Below are 15773 nucleotides of genomic sequence, written 5' to 3'. Positions count from 1 at the left end.
ACTTGCAGGTTCATTGGGATCCCTCAAGACACAGCCACATCAAATTTGGGGCTTCTAGCATGAAAAACCTTCTTCCTCCAAGGTGGGGCATGACAGAGAAAGTTTGAGAACCACTGCTGTACTTCAATGATGCTCTGTGAGCCTCGTAGACAAGAACTGGAATTTGACAGTCAAAATTATTGGCTGGTGATATCCAACAATATAAAAATAAGTACTTTTCCTATTATCTTGGCTACAAATCTTAAATTGACAACCGGATGGCTGTGCCGCTTACTGTATGAAGACGCTTATTTAATAGGTTTTTAGTAACAATGACCAACAGTCAAGTGGTAAGATTAAATGTTGTGAATCCAGTGACATTTGAGTGAAGAGCCCCCCGTTATTACGCAAAACACAGACTTGATAGATTCACAGTTCACCTGAACCGCAAACTTTTAGTGAATATGAAAAATGAGCTCACACACGGTATCATATTAATCATTCAGGAGCAATTTCTGCGAACATAAATCATGTTAAAGACCCTTAAAGTGCCATGAATTTGTTCTGTGGCTTTTCTTGCAAAGTAACCGTGACAAGGGAACACATCAGTTCATGATTTGGGAGTATTTCATGTCACTTGGACTTTAAAGGGGGTTTCTTAACAAGCTACTCATTGCATTTAAATGTGGTTTGATTTTTTTTTAATACTGGCTGGAAGTTCAGTTTTTAGCAGTTCCTGACTGCATTTCGTTAATATGTTCTGGAGAAATATACAGCTGTGTTGTGTTTCACAATTTTTTTTTTTGGAGGGTATCATTGAAATTTTCGCAACGTTTCAAATCCAGAAAGTCAGACGGTGGAAATGAAAAAAAAAAGATCCGGTGCCCTTTTTGTAAATGAACACTTTCCACACATCAACACACCTGAGTTTGGCTTCACATCAGCAAGGACGCAGAGAGGTTGAAAGAAAAAGAGCTGAGGAGCAAAGAAGTGTATAAAACGCTGAGTAATGGGAAAAAGGGAGCTGCGGCAGGATGCATCTGTGTCAGGCGGCAGTGCGACGCTACACCTCTGTCAAATAACCCCCCCCAACCCACCCCCCTGTCTCTCTGCTGGGACCAAATAGTGGGAGACATCACAGGAGACGTCAGCTGCAGCAGAGAAAACTTTACTTGTCAGACTAAAGTCTGCCTCCGGGCTGCCGGTGCGCTCCAGATGTCTGACTTTGGAACAAACACACTAATAAAGACATTTTGGATCTGAAACTGTTGCCCGCTGGTAAAAAAAAAAAGAAAAAAAGAAAAAAAAGAAAAAAGCTTTGGTTCTGTGAAAGATTTCAATCAGTCAGTTTCATTTTCATGTCAGAGCAGGACTGTGGCCCCATGTGACATCACAAAGAGCTGCACATCATAGCGCACGCATTCTGAACAGGCAGCGGAAAAGGGAAGTAAAGAGTTTGGACAGGCGTTAGTTTTAGGAAACCTGGGAATTGTTACTTTTCCTCTTACATAAGAGAGACTTATTGTGTTATTATTGCGTTAACTAAATAGAAGTCACAATAAAAAATATAGATATAATCCCGATTATTTGTGTTTTAGTCTTAAAGTCTTGGCAGAAAAATCTGAAACCATAAAAAAAACAAAAAACTACTTTTTATCTTGCTAAAGTTTACAACTTATGGAAATGAATTCCAACTTTAACTCGCAGCCGAACTTTTTTTTTTGTTTAAATTGGGTGGATTTTTTTTTATTATTATTGTTTTTTTGCCTACCTCTGCTCCTGGCCTCCAGCTCCTTCTCCATGAGCTCTTTGGGGGAGGAGAACTCACTGTGCTTCACTTTGGACATGATGTCATTGGGCCCGACGGTGCTGATCACTTCCGGCTCCTTCTCGTGGCTGTCCTCCGTCTGGACGTGGATCCAGGGGATTTTCCTGACAGAGGGCCAACAGCAGGAGAGCTCCTTCTTCACCGCCGAACCACATCGCATCCAAGACTAGCAGTTGTTTTTTTTTACGAAATTCATGCAAACCTTTTGAACTTGTAGATGAAGAACGCCAACAATCCAACAAAGACCACGGTGAGCAGCATCAGCATGGCCGACCCGCTGTGGATGGAGTTGGAATCCACCAGTGGCGCTGAAAGGCAAGTGTGGTACAATCAGAGGAGGTGACGGAGTCTCCAGGAGGTATCTGCCTCTCCCTGGGCTCCACCATGCAGGTTGCTAATGCATAGTCATGGCTTTTTAAATGCTGAGATGCGATATCCCCCTCGCCCCACCTCCGCCTCTCCTTTCAGAGAGACGCCTGTGAAGTCTATGACCTTTCAGGATCATTTTAAAGGCATCCCAGACCTTTGTATGCAGACACAAATGAAGACAGATCCTCCGCTGGATGAAAAGGGTAAAGTCACGCAAGGTTGATCGACACATTTTTGAGATATGCTAAAGACCGGGGCGACCCCGATGATTTGCCCGCCGCATACCAAACGCCTCCTTTGTCAATCACGCCATTGATCGGCCCGCGCTACTGTCTCGCAGCCTCAGGTGGTGAAAAAAAAACAATAAAAAAAACAATATTGCGTTAAGACCCCGTGATGTACTGTGTGGTTTAAATTTCACTCTGGGAATAACGTTGTGATCTCACCGTGAAGGATTCGATGTTATATCACCGCAGGACTGACGCGTGGCTTGCGTTTTTAGCACGTGAGAGAGCAGAGCAAATCTGCTGCTGTGGTGCAAACGTGCAGCCGCAGGACGGTATGGATTTGTACTTGGGGGCAATTTGATTTATTTTGCATATTTAAATGTGAAAGAAAGAAAGAAAGAAAGAAAGAAAGAAAGAAAGACACTCACCCAGAGTTTGTTGAGTCATGTAGACGATGATGCGAATGTCAGCTTTCAGCTCAAACTGGATCAGGCCTTGGTTCAGAGCGGTGACAAAAATATCTGATATCTGTTTAAAAAGACCATAAAAACATTTGGGAGTCAACTTTTTTTGAGGAATAAACTTTTTTTTTTTTTTTTTTTTAAACTTAGAAAACGTAGCTCCCCCTTCATACCGATATGAACTCCTCCTTTATCAACTTCCCTCAAGCTGTATTTAAAAGTAGAATAAAATGAAAAAAATATATATATTGCAACATCCGAGTGCTGGCCTGCTGAGTCTGTGATGCCTTTTGAAGTCAGAGTCGGTGAAGCAGCGACTGGTCAGTGGGCGGAGCTGTCACGTGTGTTTTACCTCGACACCCCCACTGCTTGACGTGATTAGCAATCAGAATAGAATAGATCAGAAATGATTCGCGCCTGTGCCACGTCTCCCAAATAAAGTGACAAAAAAAAACCAACAAGTTGTGAAAGTGTTTATTTGGTGCTCCAAAAACCACACTGGAGAACCGCACACAAGCACACAAGAAAGTTTTGACTACACATTTCTTGGCACGTCTTCTCTTTTTCTTACCGTCTCCAGAGCCTCCTCGCTGTCCTTCTTGTGCTCGCCGTGGCCGTTCTCATCAGGCAGGATGAAGAGCTCCGCTGTGGTCGGAAGACCCGGGTACAAAAACACCAGCAGCTGCTCCTCGGGAACCCCAGACACCTGCGGTGACGCGACGACAACAAAGACGTCACACAACGCCGCCGTGGCATCGAAAGTTTGTTTGCCTCTCTACTCCCTTTGGACAGCAAAGTCTCCTTCAAAATGAAATAAAATAACGTAAAATGAAAAATAAAAAAAATCTTCCAAACTTGACGGCCAACTTTTTGTTGTTGTTGTGACGTTCGCCTCCATCTGACATGGCGCTAAAACGCCGGCCGTCTGTTTCCTGTCAACTAAGCTAATCTCAAAGACAAGGGGGGATTAAATAAATAAATAAATAAATAAATAAATAAATAAATAAATAAAGTCCAAGCTGGGAGCATCATGACCGCTCCCTCCATCAATACCGCACGCCTGGCATGAAATAGTGATGAGGCTGAGAGCTGCCGGTGGCAGGAAGCATCTCGGGGTGACGGAGGCCTGGTGTACCTGCGACAGGGCTGTCCGCACCACGCGGCCCACGTCCTCCCTCCACTCCGGGATGTCGGGGTTGTGCTCGTCAAGGGCCGGAGAGAAGGACAGCAGCAGCGAGCGGAAGAACTCTGAAAGCGGCGCAAAGTGATTGACGCTCGTTAGGGACCAGGCGCCGCCTCCGTTTTCTTCATCTCTCTCTCTCTCTCTCTCTCTCTCTTTATTTTTTGTAAATTGCTCTTATTAAATCTGACTCTATTTAGTCTTTTTTCATTTGGCAACGTACACCTTGAAATTAATTGCTCTTCCCCCACCCGTACGCCCGCTGTGACATTTTATTCATGAGGAGTGAGTCCGTGCTGACGTGGACATGGAGACGGCGCCGTCCGCGAGGCGGCGCGTTGCATATTCATGCCAACCCCGCGCGTCGCGCCAATTAAAGCGCTTTGAAGAGCGCCGCCGCCCCCAACTCACCTTTCACGGTGATGTCTCGTGAATCCTGCACGATGGCGCCTCCGGAGGCAACCTGCACCGTCACCTTGTTTTTTCCCGCTCTCTGAAACGTGTGCGAGACGCTGCCCTCCAAGGTTATTATGGGCTGGATTTCAAAAACAGGGAGAAAGCAAAAGAGAGAGACACACACAGGTGATTTCCCCTCAGTAGAAACCGCATCCTCTCCGCTGAATATAGAAAACTCTTTATGTGTAGCCCTTGACTTTGTGCATAATGAGCTGAGGTTGCTGTAAAAACCGTCAGCGGAGGTGAAAAAAGACCTCCTGGTTGCTGCAGGAGAGGGGCAACTGGCTGGCTTCTGCTTTACTCTTACTTTTTTTCATCAATATACAAAATTTTATTTAAAAAAAAAAATGTATTCGAAGTCTTTGGCGGTTCACATTCAAAACAACTGCAAACTTCTATAAACTATAAAACCCCCTGATAGCAAAATGACACGAAGGGAAGAAAGCATTGTCAGTACATCTTTAAAACTTTGCAAATTTGCAGCTGCCTTACTGCCTGTACATGAATTTTAGTTTCTGATGTCATCAATTTTTTTCACTGCGCACGTCTGAAAGCACGGCATCAGACATCAAGCGGAAGGCTTGGTTAAATGGGGAAAATAATACGCCGGATGAGGCCAGGCAATTGCGGAGGCGAGATGAGAAGATTCTCACCTCGGAGCTGTTGTCAAACCACCAGAAGAAGGTCAGCGTTCGACTGTGGCTGGGCCACACCACCACCGTCAGGTTGGCTTCCTTCCCCTGGATGGCGACAATAGGGGCCGATAGATAGACACGCTCCACTGGACCTGAGGCAATGGCGCGCATTCATGCACGCCGCGTGCACACAGGCCCGGGGGACGAAGGCAACCAGGGAGAGACAGAGAGAGACAAAGGGAGAGAGAGAGAGGGAGAGAGAGAGAGGGAGAGAGAGAGAACGACAGAGACCATGCAGACCATGAAAGATGTGGACAGTTACTGATCCATCAATGCTGATTAAAGATGCAGTGGCTCTGTCAATTTCCAGGTACAGCGCGGACAAAAACAGATGGTGATGTCACTGTGGGCCATGCAGATATTTCAAACAGGGAGTCTCTGGGGCAAAACGTGTGAGTTTTCCAATAGCCACATTTAAAGAAAAGAGAAAATGTGGGGTTCGAGGAAAGTGGGAACACAGTTTGGCAAGTATTGGCCAATTAATACTGACTATTTTTTGGAGCTATTGTCTGTCTTTGTTTGTTCCCCCCTAAATATCTAAACTAATATTAGACCCCATTCATTTTACTGTCTGCATCGCAGTAAAGGGAGCCTGAAATGCAATTCAGTGCGATGCGGCCGACAGGCAACGAGGGCCTCGTGCCACACGGTCTGCCGCAGGACTGAGTAACGACGCCTCTCATCCATCCACGTACTGGTGATGTGTAAAAACAGCATGCTGCTGTCAGATCCCTGGCTGTTCTCGGCGAAGGCCGCCACTCGGTAAATCCCAGTCGCTCTGTAGATGTGCTGTATGCCGTCATCGGTCCTGCTCAGGTTGGAGTAGGTGATCTTGATGCCGTCCCCGAAGTCGAGCTGGATGCTGGTCCTCGGCGACTCTCCCTGCAGACAGGCGGCGAACGAAAAAAATCAAATAAAAAACACAAGTTGTTCCTGTCACCTCGGCTCAGGTCAGGACACTTGAGTCGTACGAGTGGTGGGAGCCGAAGTGCTCGGCTCGGAGACGTCTGGTAAGCCGTGTCACAAACACTTTGTGCGCGAGTATGAGAGGAAGGAGACAGAAATACAAGCGTAGAAAAAAAAAAAAAAAGTGGGAAAAAAATGAAGCCCAGAGCTGCAGAATCGACAAAGGTTGTGCGGCAATTTTAAAGTTCTGCATCTTAAATCTCATCTTCAATCATCCCCTAAAAGTAAACAAACAAACAAACACATTCCGGTAATCTAAAGGAAATCTTTTCTCACCCACCCTTTGGCCTCCAGCTTTGGTTTGTATTCCACCCCGTGTGGCTATATCTCCTCTGCAAGGATTCTGGGGCTAAACTCATATATCAGTTCAGCAGGGCTCCTTATAAAGGTTATTACACCATTATGAGGAAGAATAGAATTAATCGGTTCTTGCTGGAGTCGCTGCGGCTGGAAAACCATAAATACGGACTCTGTAGTTTTTAAAAGGTCCTGCCAGTAGACCCACTTTTTTCATTCTGGAGCAGTTTGCACAGTTAATTGCACACAAAAAATATTTAGAGCTGTGTTTACAGCCTCCCACCAAAAAGACTCCTTTTTAGCTTCCTGCTAAAGATATTGGGCCATCCACATACAATATTTAATAGCAACACGTTGCCATGAGTCTATCTCAATGAATCGGACCACCATCTAGCTGGGGGTGTTGAGATTCCAGCGCCCTCTGTGACATCACAAAGGGTTGATTCCCAGAACTGTGGAATTGGGCTTTTTTTTCTGCAAAGTAGACCAAGCAACAGAAACACAGGATTGCATGTCCACAATTCTGGGGAGTTCACTGACAGGACTGAGACACTGGTGGTGAATTTCAAATAAAGGGACCTTTGAAGAAATTTAATTTCTTTTAAAGGGGCCAATAGGCACCCTTACATCTGCGTGTTTCTAATCGTTTTTCAAATTCCTCACATAAAACTGTCAAATAAGCTCAGAGAACTCCTTCACTTTTATGTTTACAGGATGAATCCATATCTGGGAAAAAACTGAAAAAGCTGAAAAACTGGACTTTCTTTCAAAGCACCCTCGACACGACTCACATCGTCGAGGTAAATCATAAAGGTGACGTTGCTTCCGACGGTGGCGTGCAGCTCGCCCTGGCTGGTGGACAGGCGGAGGCCACGTGGCGGCCGTGGCCGACACGCTTGTCTCCGGGGCGAAAACACCCTCCTGCTTCCCTCCTTGCAGTTGTTGGACAAAACCTTTCGGTAGCTTTAGGAGGAGAAAAATAAAGAATATATGTATATAAATATAAAAACAACACGCATATAAATCAGTGCGTTAGGTGTGCTTTGCATGAACTTCCATCATATTTAAATTTGTGGGCACTCCGGTGTTTTGTACAAACAATAAACTGGGACAGACTCAAGGTTACTGTGTTTGTCTCTCGCCGGGGTGTTTATCCTGAAAGATGGCGGGGGCGAGCGATTATTTTCTGTTTGTGCCACAGAAAACATGACAGACCCGCTGTGATGGAGGAACATTGTTTGATGATGGATTGGACATTAAGGGTGGCCACTTACCCCGTGCTATTAAGGAAGCTTTGGTTGGTGCTGCAGCTTTTAGCCACACTGCTTGGATTAAACCAAAAAGCAGGGTGGCACTTCCCGTCCGCCTGCCGTTCCCACCCGTAATCACTGGCAAATAAAAACAAAACTTTGCGTAAATAATGAGCGCGGCGTCGCAAGCAATCAAGGCCCTCTTTTTTCTTTTTTTGTAGCTGTGGCGCGTGCGTGTCGCAGCCCGAGCCGCGCGGCACAGTTTTAAAAAACACAACTAGAGACATTATTGTCAGACATGCAGGATCAAACAGAATTTCAGGCGGACGGATGAAAGATATTCAAAATTCATTTAGCGATTCATTATTAATTGAATTCTAATAAGTCACTTGACATTATGCAAATCGCAGAGGCGCGCTGAAAAGTTCCCGTCTCTCGTCTAGAATTTCCAAAGTATAATTGGATTCCACGAATACAGTGCTATTGGTTAACCAGGTAAATATGCAATATGGGAAGGAAATTCTGCAAAGCGATACTGGTGTTTTTACCGGACAATTTAATACAAGAGTCAGTAATTAGGTGCAATTTGATAAGAAGCTCAAATGGGAGCTGGCTATTTGGTAAACACGCAAAAAAAAAAGAAAAAGAAATTATTATTAAGGTTCAATATTGACTCTGAAATTCATTCTATGCATTCAGTTTCTGGGAATGTGAGAGTGGAAGCAAATACCATTCAAAATCATAAGCGGTGCAGAGGCAGGGCTCTGATGAGTAGATCCTTGAGTAGTCCTGTGCCAGCATGCAACGGTTGCCCGGCCGGCGCTTCATATAGATCTGCTTCTCGCCCATCACGCACTGCTCTCCCTGTCAAGCACAGAAAAAGAGGGGGCCGATGTTTGAAAAGAGAGACTCCAGGAAGGAAAGCGGAGGAAGAGCCGCTCGCTAAATGCCCGGCGTTTAGGTGTCAAAGTGGCCCAACATGCATCTCTCCAGGGGTTGACAGCAAATCAATGGTGTTTAATATTCCCGGTACCTTGTTGTGTAGGTGCCATGTCTGATAATCTCCGTCCATGCATCTCCTGCTAAAGAGGCCCTTGTAGTCGATCTTAATCAGCTGCCACTCTGACCGATGGCTGAAGTGTCCGAAAAAACTGGAAGATGAGTCACAGACATGCAAATGTTCAGCGGGGGAGACATCCAGGGACACCAGATATAAGCCTGTAATTTATAGCGGGGCTGACAGGAGAGATAACGTTTCCTCTCCTTTTGTTTTTTTTTATTGAGAACCTGCCGAGCAATTCAATTAGATCAGAGAGGGGAGCTTACGCTTCGAGTTTTGGGATTGGGTTCATATTCCTGCCGGACTGTACATGCACATCCTGGTGCTTACGTGATGATGTGATTGTCAGATTCCGGCTCCATTAGCACTCCGTCCACATACAGCGGCGCCAAGGAGAAACTGTGGCGGTCCCATTTCTTTCCTTCGTCAAGGCTGATCCTGCATGACAACAAAAAAAACAAAGAACAAATGCTGTCTGTCTGTCTGTCTATTCGCGTCATGTTTATCCATCAGCGGTGAATGGATATATTGCTCCCGCTATGCATATGACATTTAAACGGTGAAAAACAACCTACAAAAGAAATATGATAAAAGATATCAGGTCATTTCTTTTGCTACGGCTGAAAAATGAAGCGGCAGCTCCTGTTCCTCCTCCTGTGTTGCGGGGGGAGGCGGCGGCGGGGGAGAGGAAAAAAAAAATTATCTCGAGGTGTAGCTGAGCAACAAAACAAATGTGTCTCCACGCGGGTAAATTTTTGAGGGTGACACAACAGCAGCAGCAACAACAAACAACAACAAAAAAAAGAGTGACACGACTCCGGTTGTAACGTTAGAAATAGATTTGGGGCAGTTTTATATCACCTTTTCTCTGAGCTTAATCACGTTTGACAGGGCTGCAGCGGGGAGGGACATCAAAGTAGATGGTGTTAGCAAGCCCCTACAATACTGGGGCCACTTATGAGGGCATTCTCTGTCTCATATTTCCACCCGGCTCCCACTTTTCATTTACATAAAAGCACTCAAACCATCACATCCAGCCACGAGTACAAAGCTATAACAGACTCTCCTCGGGCGGAAATAATTCTGACACTTCTGTGGCGGCCGTGATACAATTACCATGCAAACTTGGCCCATCAGCAATTCAAAACATTAAGTGTAATCATAAGCCGCATCAAACCCCAACAAAAAAAGAGAATGAAAGAAAGAGGGACCGGGGGGGGGGGGGGGGGGGGGGGTGAGCGGGAAAAGAGAAATTATGCCAGAACAAGTTCCCATTACAAGCGCGAGAGCGACGCCTCCTGCCGGGAGCAATCGCAGCGGCGGGCGGCCATTACCCACCACAGGTGTCGAATGGGCGCCGTGGAATGCAGGACGGCCAGCATGGCCCCGCCGTTGTCCAGGAACCAGACGTTGTGCTCCTCGTCGAAGATCTGCGTCGGCGGGGAGAGATTTGCAAGATGACGCAGGTTTTTTTTTCTTTTTCTTTTTTTCGCCTCAATCATCATCGCTGTGCGTCGGATAATACGGCATTGTGCCGAGGCAGGCGGCGTCTCACCTGTCTCCAGCTATTCCCCGCGTCCGACGTTATGAACATGCCGGCGTTGGCAGAGGACAGCTCCGTTCCTGTATTGCCTGCCGAGCGCAAAACAGTCAACCATCCCAGGGTGGGGGGTTGGGGTAAGAGACACGAGACACAACTGTAAGGCATAAACTGTAATAATAATGTAATAAAGCATAATAACACTGTAAGGATGCGTAATATACTGTAATAATACTGTAATAATGCGTAATATACTGTAATAATACTGTAATATACTGTAATAATACTGTAATAATGCGTAACTGTCATTGAGAAAACCGAGCGCGCCTCATATTCATATGTGGACATTTTTCATTTCAGAATCTGCGCTCCAGTGAGCAGGCGGGACACTGGGTTGGGTGGGGGTTCCAGCTTGTGAGGCCTGTTTGCATCCGACTTTGCAGTGACACGCGTCACACCGATGTCACGGTCGAAAGCCGCACAAACACGTGCGTACCTCTGGCCACGAAGATGCCCGGCACCGTCTTCTTGCTGGTGATGGGCCCGGACGTGTAGGGGTTCTCCCACATCTCCAGGTGAAGGTGCAGCGAGCAAAACGGCTGTCGGCAGCCACGACAACGGCCACCAGAGGAGATAAAAGAAAAAGACAAGACAGAGAAGACATTACAAGCGGAGTGCGAGGTGGGAGGAAGTGGGTTTCAGACAGATCATAATTCGAAGCCTTTTCAAACGAGGCTTTCCGAGGAGGAGATCGCTAATGTTTTCTGAGACCATTTGTATAAAACAAAGATGTTGTGAACCTCTCATCTCCTCCTAGAGTGTGTGTGAGAGAGAGAGAGAGAGAGTGAGAGCGCAAGGGAGAGAGACGGGGGAAAAATGGCAGAGAAGACGCGGAGGGCATTTGAATTGTTTCGCTCCAAAGCAAACAAGGCATGTAATTAAAATGCGCCAAGATGTGGTGATTAAACTGGCAAAACTGATTCTAATTATTTTCACTCATCCCTCAGACTTTCCACAGCCCGCCGAAAACATCAATAAAGGCCTTTAAAGGCCAGAGTGCCTGAGGGGTGGTGGTGGTGGTGGTGGTGGTGGCGGAGTGGTCAGCAGAGCGGGTGAGGGGGTGGGGGTGGGGGGGCAGTCTAACCTGCGATCAAGCCAATACCGATTGTTACGGGGGAACGTGCTGATTGTATTAGACCAATATCACACTCTGTGAATAACAACGGTGGCCTCCCCCGTAATGTAATTCAGTGTAATCTCACGTCCATTAATCCTGCATGACTACAGGTAGTAAATTGAAATCATAGAGGTTAATGGAAAGTCTGCACCCCGTAACTAAAAGCGATGACACTCGGCGCCCGACACCATAGTAAAACAACACAGCGTGTGTGTGCGTGGGTATGTATATATATATATATATATATATATATATATATAAATACATATAAACATATATATGTTGGGTTTTTTTTCCAATTCCTCCTTGTCTCATTATGGAGGAGCTAAAAAGCCATTTTAACGCTGAAGGTGGACACCTGCCACCGCTGCCGATTCCCAGCGCAGCTGATGAGGGTTAAAAGATTTGATGAATGATGGATGCCGCGCAGTTCATTACGTATGAATGAGGACGTCCGGCCGGCTGCTGGGGCTCACCAGGATGCAGTTGAGGTTGTTTCCAGCCACGTCGGCGGCGGGAGCAGGCAGCAGCGCCCACGTCTGGCCCTTGTTGTACGTGAGGAAACTCTTCACTTGGCCGTTGACCAGTTTGTTGGCCAGATACATGCCGTTTATACCTTCCACCTGCAGGTGGGGGGAGGAGGAAAAAAAAACAGCCTGTGTGAGTTTCCTGTGTGAACGGTTGCTGCGGAGCAACAGGAATTAACGAGCGATCAATGAACGAGCGTTGGTGGTAATATTTCAGACTGAGTCGTAATTGAAATTGCCTAAAGGCCCTGCATTATATTAATTTTTTGGATCTTTATTTCTCACCTCTAAAAATAATTGGTCAGCATCACCGGATTATTTAACAAAAAAAAAAAAAAAAAAACTCTTTTCACTGCAAAACAAAGCTTCGAACTATCCTCCCGCTAAAACTTATGCATGGTTTGTAGGTGATCAAATACAAATAGAAACCAAGAAACGGCAGGAAGTAACATGTATTGGGCTTCCATCTCCACATACGAGGTCCACTTAAACAGACAAGGTGGCTCAGAAAATGTGCAGACTTGCAGCTTTAACATTTTTTTTTTTTTCAGTTTTAAAGTGAAGCAGTGTGGACGGCTACCGCTAATCAGACAACATTAACACTTTGAATGTTTTCTTCAAGAGAAAGATAAAAACAGGTGCCACACAAAGACTATTGTATCTACTCCAATGACGGACAAAGAAAAAAGGCAAACACAGCACAATGGGATCATTTGCTTGTGTTGTCGGACTTTTTGAGGGGAAAAACGGAGACGAATGGATTTAATATGAACTTAAGTCGCTTTGTAAACAGACGCACAATCCAGGTAAAATGACGGAAGAATCTGTGGAGCTTTTTTAAAAAAAAAACACTACACCACAGTCCAACAGGTTTAATGGTAGCAGACTATTATGCTGGGATATAAAGCACCGTCTTTGTTAAGAGGTGATTATACCATTTCTTCTTTTTGATATAGACTCACACTGAACAGGTGTGGAGGGGAAAAAATATGTTTTTCTTCTGCACAACCTCCTTGTGTTTCTAGATTGGGGGGGGATGTGCTGCCCATTACTTTGAAAGGGAACAGCAGCAGCCCGAGACGGGCACTGACTACACACCTTGTAGAAGTCGACCAGTAGATTACCAGCGGGCCCTCTGCTGGTTCTGAGATTCTCTAATGAAAGGGTGAAGTAGACCCCCGGGGAGTCGGAGATGTAGAGGCTGTAGGTGTTGTTCTGGTTCCACTCCTGGACCGCAGCGAAGACCTGCTTCTCATCCGTGCTGATAATATGCATGTCCTGCAGGAGGGTGTGGGTGTGTGTGTGAGTGTGAGTGTGAGAGAGAATAATGGGGATCAAGAAAGACCACAAAAACAACACCACTGTTTTCTACTTGACAAGCAGAATAAGATAGAAATTGAAATATCTGCCACTAGTCATCAACTATAAGCTATTATTTTTTTTTAGTCTTATGTTGGATTATTACGATTTCTATTGGGAAATCTGTCTCATTCAAATTGCCAAATGGTAACACGGTAAATGGACTGCACTTACAGTATATAGCGCTTTCTAGCAACTTCACGGCACCCCAAAGCGCTTTACAATGGCCTCTCATTCACCCATTAACTCACACACTCATACACCAATGTGTTTCTGCTGCCATGCAAGGCAGTGGCGAACCCCATTGGGTTATGGGTCTTGCCCAAGGACACAACAACAGCGGGACTTGAACGACCGACCTTTCGGGTCATTGGACAACCCGCTCTACCTCCCGAGCTAACTTGAAGATTTCTGTCTGCCTGATGGATATTCCAGTTAAAGCTTAAGGACCAGTGGGTTGTTTCTTACCTTTGGCAAGCAGTATTTGGGTAACTTCATCTGCTTGAAGGATTCTCTCATGTAGGAGACAAAGTAGCTGGCTCGCCCCGACTTTGTTACCTTTGCGACAAAACAGAAACAGGCCAACACTTGCAGAAGTTAACCAGTGACCAGCTTTTCACCAGTTTCGTGTCCGTTACGTATTCGAACATTTTCCACGGCACATAGACAGCGACGTCAACCAACGCATAAAATGAAAACAACAAAAAGGGATGAGGGGGTCTTTCAGAGGACAAGTGTGAGCGAGAGTTTTGTCGACATCCCAAATGTTGACTTTGTGCGAAACAAGGACATGAAGCTGGAGCATCTCCTGAAGGAGGTCGTATTCACTCGCAAGGCGCGCACCAGTTGATCAAACACTCAACTCAGGATGCTCGCAGCGTGCCCGGCCAAACCGAAAATTACAATCTCAACTTTTTTTTGTTACCTTTTTCCTCACTTATAGTCTTAAGCTAAGAGGCTCTAGAAAGTGTTTGTCTACCGCGCGTCCTGGAGATCTTAATGCACTGCCACTTCGCGATCCGCTCACATGCCGAGCGGCACCGCCTGATTGCTTATTTTCTAATCAAGTAGAAGGATGCCATTTGTCCCCCACCAACACACTACATTAGGGCCCTAATGGAATAATCTATCGAAAATCAATGGGCTGCCTTTTCCCAGGCCACATTTTTGAGGATGTTGCACTTGGCTGTAGCTCTTCTCCCAAGAGACTTTGGAGGTGTTGAAGACTGCTTATTTCGTTGTAGCTCAATCGATAACCTCATTACTCTTTGTCAAGTTAAACCCAACTGCCCCCAGCAATGAAAGTCACAAGAAAGTCATCTGTGCCACGGCGGCGGAGCCGGCGCAAGACACTCTGCGGAGCGTGCAGAGTCATTTTCACCAGCATCTTCCTCATGTCTGCCTCTGCCGGAGCGGTCAATCTCATCTTGGCTTAAATGAAATTTGGAACATTTTATTGAATCACAGTTTCTGAATCGCTCTGTGATATATATTTTTTTCTCCCCCTTTTCCTCCCACATATTTCAATTCTTGCACTGCAACCAATCTAGTTGCAGAAATAAGCGTGGTAAAAGTGAAACTGGGTCACCCCTAAAGTATTACAGCTGCATCATATCCTCAAGATTAAATCTGCGGGTAAATAAATTACAGAAACAAACTGCAAACATTTAGGGCCGTTTATTCAACAGAGTGCAGAATGATTTGCCGCAGCGACCGCCGCACAACAAAAAACTGTGATTTGATTCTTATTTTAAAGAAACTCACTATGAAGCTAACAAGGACGAGGAAACGCATCGAGACTGACCAGAACAGAGGAAATGACTGAGCCCAGGATGAAATCGATGACAGCGGAGGGCATCTGAAAATTAAATTTCTAATGATGACCCCGGCTGCTTCCGTCTAATTGGAGTCAAAGTCAGAGTGAATGATAATAAGGACGCCAACCGGTCTCTATTCACAGCTCCTTTTGGTGCGTGCCCCATGCCGCGACACAAACATTTGTCAGGCATGTTGCCATGCAAAGAGTGAGAGCGAGCCTTGACGTGAACGAGACAAAACATAATCAAAACACACAACGAGCCAGTGGGGGAACAGGTGCGCCCGCAGAAAGCCATTACGTGAGATTTGATTGAGGGAAGAAACGCGGATGAGATGCACAAAGGGCAGAGAATGAAGAGCGGGGGGGATGTGGGGGGCAGAAGAATGAAAAGATGAAGACAACATGGCGAGTTTAATTAAAACAAAAAATATACACAATATGCTGCTCAGCAAACCTGCGTGAAGACGTATTCATCCTGCACAACCAGTGAGTTGGTGTCTACGTGTCCGGGGAAGAGGTACTGTCTGTTGCCTTCGGTGCACCGCTGTGCTCGGCACTTCACATACTGAGCCCCTGAGGAGTC

At 45.8% G+C, this 15773-nt stretch overlaps 1 protein-coding gene across 1 annotated transcript in view; it reads right to left on the bottom strand.

Moving 5' to 3' along the window:
• sorcs3b (sortilin related VPS10 domain containing receptor 3b) overlaps positions 1–15773 on the bottom strand; it is a 46118-nt gene that overhangs the window by 7202 nt on the left and 23143 nt on the right. Inside the window, exons 7-26 of the mRNA XM_076038398.1 lie at positions 15645–15763; positions 13840–13929; positions 13111–13290; positions 11962–12108; positions 10805–10907; positions 10324–10400; positions 10107–10198; positions 9099–9206; positions 8742–8859; positions 8439–8572; positions 7733–7846; positions 7250–7421; positions 5891–6077; positions 5154–5287; positions 4456–4579; positions 4000–4112; positions 3436–3570; positions 2832–2931; positions 2010–2115; positions 1751–1911 (exon numbers count right to left, since the gene is read on the bottom strand). Of these exons, the coding sequence (XP_075894513.1) occupies positions 1751–1911; positions 2010–2115; positions 2832–2931; positions 3436–3570; positions 4000–4112; positions 4456–4579; positions 5154–5287; positions 5891–6077; positions 7250–7421; positions 7733–7846; positions 8439–8572; positions 8742–8859; positions 9099–9206; positions 10107–10198; positions 10324–10400; positions 10805–10907; positions 11962–12108; positions 13111–13290; positions 13840–13929; positions 15645–15763 (2514 nt within the window). The remainder of the gene's footprint in view (positions 1–1750; positions 1912–2009; positions 2116–2831; positions 2932–3435; positions 3571–3999; positions 4113–4455; positions 4580–5153; positions 5288–5890; positions 6078–7249; positions 7422–7732; positions 7847–8438; positions 8573–8741; positions 8860–9098; positions 9207–10106; positions 10199–10323; positions 10401–10804; positions 10908–11961; positions 12109–13110; positions 13291–13839; positions 13930–15644; positions 15764–15773) is intronic.

Source organism: Nelusetta ayraudi, unplaced genomic scaffold (assembly GCF_046127955.1).
Source record: "Nelusetta ayraudi isolate G7.1 ecotype Tasmania unplaced genomic scaffold, CSIRO-AGI_Nayr_v1 ptg000056l, whole genome shotgun sequence".
Lineage (NCBI taxonomy): Eukaryota > Metazoa > Chordata > Actinopteri > Tetraodontiformes > Monacanthidae > Nelusetta > Nelusetta ayraudi.
This window is presented reverse-complemented; position numbering and strand designations above follow the sequence as displayed.